General features: G+C 39.7%; 1 protein-coding gene across 5 annotated transcripts in view; it reads right to left on the minus strand.

Annotated features, from left to right (window-relative positions):
• The window catches only part of GCFC2 (GC-rich sequence DNA-binding factor 2), a gene marked incomplete at its 5' end in the record, with an annotated part of 64,253 nt that extends 52,878 nt beyond the window's left edge, over positions 1-11,375 (minus strand). For 2 of the 5 annotated variants that reach the window (XM_079720991.1, XM_079720989.1), the window contains 2 exons: positions 6,439-6,564; positions 11,105-11,375. In XM_079720991.1, coding sequence (XP_079577117.1) covers positions 6,439-6,564; positions 11,105-11,375 — 397 coding nt within the window. Of the gene's footprint in view, positions 1-6,438; positions 6,580-11,065 lie in introns of all 5 variants that reach the window. The other 3 variants (XM_079720990.1, XM_079720988.1, XM_079720987.1) reach the window with 3 other exon arrangements.
• Between the last annotated feature and the right edge of the window lie 262 nt (positions 11,376-11,637).

Consider the following 11,637-nt stretch of genomic DNA (forward strand, 5'->3'; position numbering starts at 1 on the left):
TAATGCATATATGTGGAATCTAGAAAAATGGTACAGATGAACCGGTTTGCAAGGAAAACAGTGACACAGATGTAGAGAACAAACGCAAGGACACCAAGGGGGAAAAGTGGGGTGGTAGGGGGTGGGATGAATTGGGAGATTGGGATTGACATATATAAGCTAATATGTATAAAACAGATAACTAATAAGAACCTGCAGTATAAAAAAGTAAAATTAAATTAAAAAAATCACTGCTATAGAAAAATACTAATATTAGAAATAAAGTTTTTTTTTACATCTTTATTGGAGTATAATTGCTTAACAAAGGTGTGCTAACTTCTGCTTTATAACAAAATGAATCAGTTATACATATACATATGTTCCTATATCCCCTCCCTCTTGCGTCTCCCTCCCACCCTCCCTATCCCACCCCTTGAGGCAGTCACAAAGCACCGAGCTGATCTCCCTGTGCTATGCGGCTGCTTCTCACTAGCTATCTACCTTACGTTCGGTAGTATATGTGTCCATGCCTCTCTTCCGCTTTGTCACAGCTTACCCTTCCCCCTCCCCATATCCTCAAGTCCATTCTCTAGTACGTCTGTATCTTTATTCCTGTCTTACCCCTAGGTTCTTCATGACATTTTTTTCTTCTTAAATTCCATATATATGTGTTGGCATACGGTATTTGTCTTTCTCTTTCCGACTTACTTCACTCTGTATGACAGACTCTAGGTCTATCCACCTCGTTACAAATAGCTCAATTTCATTTCTTTTTATGGATGAGTAATATTCCATTGTATATATGTGCCACATCTTCTTTATCCATTCATCTGATGATGGACACTTAGGTTGTTTCCATCTCTGGGCTATTGTAAATAGGGCTGCTATGAACATTTTGGTACATGACTCTTTTTGAATTATGGTTTTCTCAGGGTATATGCCCAGTAGTGGGATTGCTGGGTGATACGGTAGTTCTATTTGTAGTTTTTTAAGGAACCTCCATACTGCTCTCCACAGTGGCTGTACCAATTCACATTCCCACGAGCAGTGCAAGAGTGTTCCCTTTTTTCCACACCCTCTCCAGCATTTATTGTTTCTAGATTTTTTGATGATGGCCATTCTGACTGGTGTGAGGTGATACCTCATTGTAGTTTTGATTTGCATTTATCTAATGATTAGTGATGTTGAGCATCCTTTCAGGTGTTTGTTGGCAGTCTGTATATCTTCTTTGGAGAAATGTCTATTTAGGTCTTCTGCCCATTTTTGGATTGGGTTGCTTTTTTGTTATTGAGCTGCATGAGCTGCTTATAAATTTTGGAGATGAATCCTTTGTCAGTTGCTTCATTGGCAAATATTTTCTCCCATTCTGAGGGTTGTCTTTTGGTCTTGTTTATGGTTTCCTTTGCTGTGCAAAAGCTTTTAAGTTTCATTTGGTCCCGTGTGTTCATTTTTGTCTTTATTTCCATTCCTCTAGGAGGTGGGTCAAAAAGGATCTTGCTGTGATTTATGTCATAGAGTGTTCTGCCTATGTTTCCCTCTAAGTGTTTGAAAGTTTCTGGCCTTACATTTAGGTCTTTAATCCATTTTGAGCTTATTTTTGTATATGGTGTTAGGGAGTGATCTAATCTCATACTTTTACATGTCCCTGTCCAGTCTTCCCAGCACCACCTATTGAAGAGGCTGTCCTTTCTCCACTCTACATTCCTGCCTCCTTTATCAAAGATAAGGTGACCATATGTGCATGGGTTTATCTCTGGGCTTTCTATTCTGTTCCATTGATCTATGTTTCTGTTTTTGTGCCAGTACCATACTGTCTTGATTACTGTAGCTTTGTAGTATAGTCTGAAGTCAGGGAGCCTGATTCCTCCAGCTCCATTTTTCGTTCTCAAGATTGCTTTGGCTATTAGGGGTCTTTTGTGTTTCGATACAAATTGTGAAATTTTTTGTTCTAGTTCAGTGAAAAATGCCAGTGGTAGTTTGATAGGATTTGCATTGAATCTGTAGATTGCTTTGGGTAGTAGAGTCATTTTCACAATGTTGATTCTTCCAATCCAAAAACATGGTATATCTCTCCATCAATTTGTATCATCTTTAATTTCTTTCATCAGTGTCTTATAATTTTCTGCATACAGGTCTTTTGTCTGCTTAGGTAGGCTTATTCCTAGATATTTTATTCTTTTTGTTGCAATGGTAAATGGGAGTGTTTTCTTGATTTCACTTTCAGATTTTTCATCATTAGTATATAGGAATGCCAGAGATTTCTGTGCATTAATTTTGAATCCTGCTACTTTACCAAATTCATTGATTAGCTCTAGTAGTTCTCTGGTAGCATCTTTAGGATTCTCTATGTATAGTATCATGTCCTATGAAAACAGTGACAGCTTTACTTCTTCTTCTCCTATTTGGATTCCTTTTATTTCCTTTTCTGATTGCTGTGGCTAAAACTTCCAAAACTATGTTGAATAAGAATGGTGAGAGTGGGCAACCTTGTCTTGTTCCTGATCTTAGTGGAAATGGTTTCAGTTTTTCACCATTAAGGATGATGTTGGCTGTGGGTTTGTCATATATAGCTTTTATTATGTTGAGGAAAGTTCCCTCTATGCCTACTTTCTGCAGGGTTTTTATCATAAATGGGTGAATTTTGTTGAAAGCTTTCTCTACATCTATTGAGATGATCATACTGTTTTTCTCCTTCAATTTGTTAATATGCTGTATCATGCTGATTGATTTGCGTATACTGAAGAATCCTTGCATTCCTGGAATAAACCCCACTTGATCATGGTTTACGATCCTTTTAATGTGCTGTTGGATTCTGTTTGCTAGTATTTTGCTGAGGATTTTTGCATCTATGTTCATCAGTGATATTGGCCTCTAGTTTTCTTTCTTTGTGACATCCTTGTCTGGTTTTGGTATCAAGGTGATGGTGGCCTCATAGAATGAGTTTGGGAGTGTTCCTCCCTCTGCTATATTTTGGAAGAGTTTGAGAAGGATGGGTGTTAGCTCTTCTCTAAATGTTTGATAGAATTTGCCTGTGAAGCCATCTGGTCCTGGGCTTTTGTTTGTTGGAAGATTTTTTATCACAGTTTCAATTTCAGTGCTTGTGATTGGTCTTTTTATATTTTCTATTTCTTCCTAATTCAGTCTTGGCAGGCTGTGCATTTCTAAGAATTTGTCCATTTCTTCCAGGTTGTCCATTTTACTGGCATAGAGTTGCTTGTAGTAATCTCTCATGATCTTTTGTATTTCTATAGTGTCAGTTGTTACTTCTCCTTTTTCATTTCTAATTCTATTGAGTCTTCTCCCTTTTTTTCTTGATGAGTCTGGCTAATGGTTGATCAATTTTGTTTATCTTCTGAAAGAACCAGCTTTTAGTTTTGATCTTTGCTATCATTTTCTTCATTTCTTTTTCATTTATTTCTGACCTGATTTTTATGATTTCTTTCCTTCTGCTAACCTTCGGGTGTTTTTGTTCTTCTGTCTCTAATTGCTTTAGGTGCAAGGTTAGGTTGTTTATTTGAGATGTTTCCTGTTTCTTAAGGTGGGATTGTATTGCCATAAACTTCCCTCTTAGAACTGCTTTTGCTGCATTCCATAGGTTTTGGGTCATTGTGTCTCCATTGTCATTTGTTTCTAGGTATGTTTTTATTTTCTCCTAGATTTCTTCAGTGATCACTTCGTTATTAAGTAGTGTATTGTTTAGCCTCCATGTGTTTGTATTTTTTACAGATCTTTTCCTGTAATTGATGTCTAGTCTCATAGCATTGTGGTCAGAAAAGATACTTGATACAATTTCAATTTTCTTAAATTTACCAAGGCTTGATTTGTGCCCCGAGATATGATCTATCCTGGAGAATGTTCCATGAGCACTTGAGAAAAATGTGTATTGTTGTTTTTCGATGGAATGTCCTATAAATATTAAGTTCGTCTTGTTTAATGTTATCATTTAAAGCTTGTGTTTCCTTATTTATTTTCATTTTGGATGATCTGTCCATTGGTGAAAGTGGGTTGTTAAAGTCCCTTACTATGAATGTGTTACTGTCGATTTCCCCTTTTATGGCTGTTAGTATTTGCCTTATGTATTGAGGTGCTCCTATGTTGGGTGTATAAATATTTACAATTGTTATATCTTCTTCTTGGATCGATCCCTTGATCATTATGTAGTGTCCTTCTTTGTCTCTTCTAGTAGTCTTTATTTTAAAGTCTATTTTGTCTTATATGAGAATTGCTACTCCAGCTTTCTTTTGGTTTCCATTTGCATGGAATATCTTTTTCCATCCCCTTACTTTCAGTCTGAATGTGTCTCTAGGTCTGAAGTGGGTCTCTTGTAGACAGCATATATATGGGTCTTGTTTTTGTATCCATTTAGCCAATCTGTGTCTTTTGGTGGGAGCATTTAGTCCATTTACATTTAAGGTAATTATCGATATGTATGTTCCTATTCCCATTTTCTTAATTGTTTTGGGTTCGTTATTGTAGGTCTTTTCCTTCTGTTGTGTTTCTTGCCTAGAGAAGTTCCTTTAGCATTTGTTGTAAAGCTGGTTTGGTGGTGCTGAACTCTCTCAGCTTTTGCTTGTCTGTAAACGTTTTAATTTCTCCATCAAATCTGAATGAGATCCTTGCTGAGTAATCTTGGTTGCAGTTTTTTTCTCCTTCATCACTGTAAATACGTCCTGCCACTCCCTTCTGGCTTGCAGAGTTTCTGCTGAAAGATCAGCTGTTATCCTTATGGGGATTCCCTTGTGTGTTATTTGTTGTTTTTCCCTTGCTACTTTTATTATGTTTTCTTTGTATTTAATTTTTGACAGTTTGATTAATATGTGGCTTGGCGTATTTCTCCTTGGGTTTATCCTGTATGGGACTCTCTGTGCCTCCAGGACTTGATTAACTATTTCCTTTCCCATATTAGGGAAGTTTTCAACTATAATCTCTTCAAATATTTTCTCAGTCCCTTTCTTTTTCTCTTCTTCTTCTGGAAGCCCTATAATTCGAATGTTGGTGCGTTTAATGTTGTCCCAGAGGTCTGAGACTGTCCTCAGTACTTTTCATTCCTTATTCTTTCTTTTGCTCTGCAGTAGTTATTTCCAGTATTTTATCTTCCACATCACTTATCCGTTCTTCTGCCTCAGTTATTCTGCTATTGTTCCCATCTAGAGTATTTTTAATTTCACTTATTGTGTTTCTAATCATTGCTTGATTCATCTTTAGTTCTTCTAGGTCCTTGTTAACTGTTTCTTGCATTTTGTCTATTCTATTTCCAAGATTTTGCATCATCTTTACTATCATTATTCTGAATTCATTTTCAGGTAGACTGCCTATTTCCTCTTCATTTGTTAGGTCTGGTGGGTTTTTATCTTGCTCCTTCTTCTGCTGTGTGGTTTTCTGTCTTCTCATTTTGCTTATCTTACTGCGTTTGGGGTCTTGTTTTTGCAGGCTGCATGCTTGTAGTTCCCGTAGTTTTTGGTGTCTGTCCCCAGTGGCTAAGGTTGGTTCAGTGGGTTGTGTAGGCTTCCTGGTGGAGGGGACTAGTGCCTATGTTCTGGTGGATGAGGCTGTATCTTGTCTTTCTGGTGGGCAGGTCCACGTCTGGTGGTGTGTTTTGGGGTGTCTGTGGACTTTTTATGATTTTAGGCAGCCTCTCTGCTAATGGGTGGCATTGTGTTCCTGTCTTGCTAGTTGTTTGGCATAGGGTGTCCAGCACTGTAGCTTGCTGGTCATTGAGTGAAGCTGGTGCTGGTGTTGAGATGGAGATCTCTGGAAGATTTTCGCCATTTGATATTATGTGGAGCTGTGAGGTCTCTTGTGGACCAGTGTCCTGACGTTGGCTCTCCCACCTCAGAGGCACAACACTGACTCCTGGCTGAAGCACCAAGAACCTTTCATCCACACGGCTCAGACTCCTCAATTTGTGATGATTCGTTGTCTATTCATGTATTCCACAGATGCAGGGTACATCAAGTTGATTGTGGAGTTTTAGTCCGCTGCTTCTGAGGCTGCTGGGAGAGATTTCCCTTCCTCTTCTTTGTTCTCACAGCTCCTGGGTCTCAGCTTTGGATTTGGCCCCGCCTCTGCCTGTAGGTCGCCAGAGGGCATCTGTTCCTCCCTCAGACAGGACAGGGTTAAAGGAGCAGCCGCTTCAGGGACTCTGGCTCACTGAGGCTGGGGGGGAAGGAGGGGCACAGTGTGCGGGGCAAGCTTGCGGCGGCAGAGGCCAGCGTGACGTAGCACCAGCCCAAGGCGCGCCATGCGCTCTCCCGGGGAAACCGTCCCTGGATCCCAGGATCCCGGCAGTGACGGGCTGCACAGGCTCCCCGGAAAGGGGGCATGGACAGTGACCTGCGCTCACACACAGGCCTCTTGGTGGCGGCAACAGCAGCCCCATCATCCCACCCCCGTCTCTGGGGTCCGCGCTTTCAGCTGCCTAGAAATAAAGTTCTTAAACAAAATTCAAAAGTTACCAACCTAGTGATGTAAACTCTTCTTCCAGAGAGCTAGAGGTATTGGAAGATGAACTCTGATCATCTTTACTTTCTGAAGAATGATGTGTTCCATCCTCTTTGTCTGTTGAAAGATCAACTGCTCTGGATTCTAACAGGATGTTTTCTTGAATATAACAAGAAAGAGTCAAGATGTTGGAATCAATAATTGAAATTGTGAACAACACATGGCATATGTAAAATATGGTGTTTTAATTTTACTCTACATATTTAAAGTAGATATGCAGATCTTTCTCTAATTTCCATTCTTTCTGAAATCAATGGATGGTCTAATAAATGTACAAGGATGTATCCTATTTGTGTTATCTATTTAACTAGTAAAATACTCCCTTCATTAAAGAATGAAATGAAAAGAGGAAAGGGAACATAAGAGAAAAAAGAAAATGACAAAAAGTGAAAGAATATTTAAATGAAAAAAGAAAAATAGTGATAGTGAATAAATAGAAAAAGAAAAGAATACTTAACGTACATTCCCTATGTGCTAGGCACACTGAAGTCTGTTTTACAAGATTTATTTCATTTAACATTCACAACTCTATAAAGTAAATGTTATTACTGATGAGAAAACTAAGGATTGGAAAGGCTAAATAACATGTCCAATGTCACAAAGTTACTAAATGGAGAAGCTGGGCTTTCAATCTAATTTCATCCAACTCTGGAATTTAGGCTCTTGTAATATAAATACTAAGTTACATTTCAATGGCTGGTGGTAAGAAGTACTATAATGAGTACTGTAGCCTCAAACCAAATCATGGATCTATTTCCACTGTGTGATTCTGGAAAGGACACAGTCAATTAACCTATTAAACAAAGACAGCATTAAGAGAGAACACCCACAGAGGTATTGTGAGAATTGAATGAGCAAAGTGTAAAGGAATTTATGGTATTATTGACAAAATAGGACTTGTTAGTTCACAAATATTTTGTAATAGTTGTGAATAATCTTAAGATTTAAGATTACATAAATGAGTACTCTTATATTAAGAATGTTCCTTAATTAGAAAACCTATATAAATTTCAAAAAAGCTGGAGTAAAAATCAAGAATTAAAAGACAAAGTAATATATCACTTCTTGGCCATTTGGCTAAGATCAAGTGTAAAAGACAAGGGATATAGCTGTAGCTTATATCTTTCTTAGCTACTGCTATTTATGACAACTCCTACATCTTCTTAAAGTGAAGTAAAGTTACACCAGAGCAGTGGTTCTTAGAGTATGATTCATCTACCCTTGGAGGTCCCTCAGACCCTTTCAGCGGGTCTGAGGGAAAACCCAAACTACTTTCATCACAACATTAACATGTTACTTGCCCTTTTTACTCCATTGGTGGGTAAAACTGCTAATTTTTTAGTATGAATCGTAACAGTGATACCAATCTGCAGAAGCATCCACTGTATTCTTTTCCACCTTGTACTAGCAAGAAAAATAGTCAGTTTCACTTATTGTCCTTAATGAAGCAATAAAAAATTAATTTTATTAAATTTTGGCCCTGAGTACATATCTTTTTAATATTCTGTGGATCAAAATGGAAGCATGCATAAAGCACTTCTGGCGCATACTGAAATGCAATGGTTGCCTCAAGGTAAAGCACTTGTGTGATGAGCTGCAAGTTGAACTTAACCACTGTCTTCGAGGAGGAAAACCTTTCTACTTGAAAGAATGACAGACAAACTCTAGTTATTCAGACACGGGTATCTGACAAACATTTTCTTAAAAACGAGCAAAGTTGTGCCTACCACTTCAAGATTAGAGGTTGCAAGTGAAGTCTATAATTTTGGGAAAGCACACCCTCTACTGTGAACTTGATAGCTTTCCAATACTTAAAGACTGATGATGTCAGTAGTAGCATTAAGAGATTTTTTTTGACATTGTAATAAATTGTACCAACACTTGCAAGAACTGCAACTGGGTGAACCACTACTTTCCAAAGAGTCAATGCATGATGTTACCAATCATGCATGGGTAAAAGCCATTCAAAGTGCAAAACACACCAACAGATTTTACTACAGTGGAGTACAAAGAATTGACTGATATGGTTTCAGCTTCCTCATGCCAACTAAAACTTAGTACTTGCCTTCTGCATCTACAAGGATTAAGTCACAAACTGCTGTAGCTGCTGATTTTCAACACACCCTGAAAGGAGTTCAGGGCAGAGGAATGAGGTACTCTGTGCTTTGGGAAAAACTGGCAGAACAGGCCTTCAGACAGATATTTTCAGAAGATTTTATAAGCCCGATCCTTACAACTCCTCATATCTGGAAAAGCACTAAAATCATTAATGGTGACGTCTGTTCCTCATGACTAGCAGCAAGGTTCTGCCAAAATGTGTGTCTGACCGCACAAACCCCTCTTCATTAATATCATATGTAACACTGACCTCTCCCCTACCTCTGTGGAGCAGTTTCTCAAAGCTACCTGAAACGCTGTCTCCTGGGCTATAGTTCTCATTTTGCTCCAAATAAAACAACTCACAAACTTTCACGTTGTGCATTTTCTTCAGTCGACACACACTGCAAACTAACCTTTAAGAACCTATTACTTTTTTTTTTTTTCTTTTTGCGGTATGAGGGCCTCTCACTGTTGTGGCTTCTCCCGTTGCGGAGCACAGGCTCCGGATACGCAGGCTCAGCGGCCATGGCTCACGGGCCCAGCTGCTCTGCGGCATGTGGGATCTTCCCGGACCGGAGCACAAACCCGTGTCCCCTGCATCGGCAGGCGGACTCTCAACCACTGCGCCACCAGGGAAGCCCCAAGAACCCATTACTTTTTGAGCTTCATTGTAATATTAAAGCAGAACACGTTTAATGAACTAAAAAGGCTCTTAAGTACTCCTAGTCATCTATCTGTGGTTTTCTTCATACAAACAAAACAACACATTTCAATAGACTGAATGCAGAAATATCTGTGAGAATTCAGCTGTCTTCCATTAAGCCAGACATTAAAGAGATTTGCAAATTGAAAACGTTACTCTTACTATTTATCAGAAAAGTTATTTTTCATAAAAATGTTTCTTATCCCTACATATAATGAGTTAATTTTTAAAAAGAATTAATAAAAATTTATCTTAATTCCTAAGATGGTAAATATTATAGATATAATCCACAGAAACAAAAGCTCTTTGGGATCCTTAATTATTCTTAAGAGTATAAAGGGTATACCTTTAAGACCAAAAGGGTACTCTTAAGACCAAAATGTTTGAGAACCACTGTTTCACTGTTTCACTGTTTTGGAAGGCAAGAGAAGAGGCAACTCCTGGGCCCCACCCCCCCATTAAAGTTTAACCAGATGACTCTTACATAAAGAAAAAAATATTTTAAAAGTCATCAGAACTTCAGATAAACAGGTGATTATAACACTGACTAAGAAATCACCAAAATTACTTGGACTAAAAATAGTGGGGAGAAAACTTTTTTACCTCAAGACTAACCAAAAACTATAGTTATTTTTACAGATACTTTTTTATTTATTGAAATTATACCATGTATACTGTCTTGAAAATAACAATAAATTATGTAACATATCATTAGCAACATAGGTTTGTTTTCTACATGGTTATTTCATCCTGTGACAAGCCAGAAATGCTGAATCATCATTCTATTGGTGGCATCATCCACAGGTGACAAACTGGAGATTCTACTCATGTCAACAGGCCAGGGATTACCTCAGTTCATTAAACCTGAGTGTTAGGTATCCTGGAGAAACATGGTTTGCAGACAAGAGTAGGTAAAAAGTGCCATTTATTTGGAGAAGCTGGTTGCTTTTAGGGCCTTTACTACGAGCTTCACTATTGAATTTTTTTAGAAGTTCCTTTTAGAATGAAACATAATCTCAAATATTTTTATGTGTGTCTGAGTCAGAAGTTAATGTATTTAAACTTCAAGACCCTACTTATACAAGTTCCTTCCAAGTCCTTGTTCCTGTGTTTTTATTTCTAACTTTTCCTAACTATACAGTTTTATTTTTAACCATATTATTATTAAACTCCAATTCAAACTAGAACACATCTTACGTAAACAAGGTTATGCTGCTTGAATTCTATTTTTAAGAACGCAAAGGTACTTCAAAATTACTACATTGTATTTAACACCATTATTGGTACTCTACAGGGTCACCAATCTGTTAGTGGCATATATTGCTATTTTTATCTTTTCTTTAAATAACCGATTAAAAAACAAAACGCAAAAGAAAATGTCCCAAAGCCTGTCACCTAAATTTTTCTAGTGTATCGTTTTGCTTGTTTTCGAGGAAAAGAATTGGGGACAGAAAGTACCTTCACCTACATAGGAGTATTAGGAATTTTTAAACTCTTCTGTGACGATTTAGGTTCTTCTAAGCATAAAGTGCAGCACTAAAGCTATATATAATTGGTGAGGGTTTATCTGACAGTGCAAACACGGACAAGCCCAAACCATGCAGTATTCTTTCTACTCCCCCAAGGGGCCCAATACGGAGATGCAGGCAGCAGGCCAGTGTTCGCAGGCAGGTTATCTCCGCGATTCATCGTTGTTCGTGGCTGGCAAAAGGTTGCAGAAACCTTTAGAGAACCCCGCGGGCTCTTTCCCCATCCTCCCCACACCCCGCCCCGCGCACCCACCCTGCTGCCCCGGGCACCCACCCTGCTGCCCCGCGTCACCTGGGACGTCCGAGCCTCCGTCCAAACGCGCAGCCGCTCTCGCGGCGTGCCGGGAACTGGCCCAGACCCGGCCGCGGCCCCGACCCCGGGCCCGGCGGGGTAGTTCCGCCGCTTCCGCGCGGCCTCCTCCAGACGGCAGCCCTTCCTCCGCAGGGCCCAGGTCTGCCTGCTCCCCCGACGCCCCGGGTTCAGCAAATGGTTCCTGGGTGCTGTCGCTGTCACTAGAGTCCGCTCGGCGCTGCCGGAAAGTCCTTTTCGGCCTGTGAGCCATAGCAGGCTCACTTCCGGCTCTGGCTAACCCAGGGCTACAGCAACCACCCAGGCGCGCGCTTCCGCCTCCCGCTTTTCCGCCGCATGCGTGCGCCCGACCTGCGCGTCTTCAACTCCAGCTTCTCCATGCGCATGCGTGCTTTGCTTCCTTCGATCTGTTCGACAGAGTTCGGTTCCCCGGCTGAGGTAGGTAGAGCGCTGTCTTTACTTTGCAAGGCCAGCTTGCGCAGATCGTTGCAGAGAATCTCGCTGACTTCCGGAGG

Source organism: Hyperoodon ampullatus (assembly GCF_949752795.1).
Source record: "Hyperoodon ampullatus genome assembly, chromosome: 15".
Lineage (NCBI taxonomy): Eukaryota > Metazoa > Chordata > Mammalia > Artiodactyla > Ziphiidae > Hyperoodon > Hyperoodon ampullatus.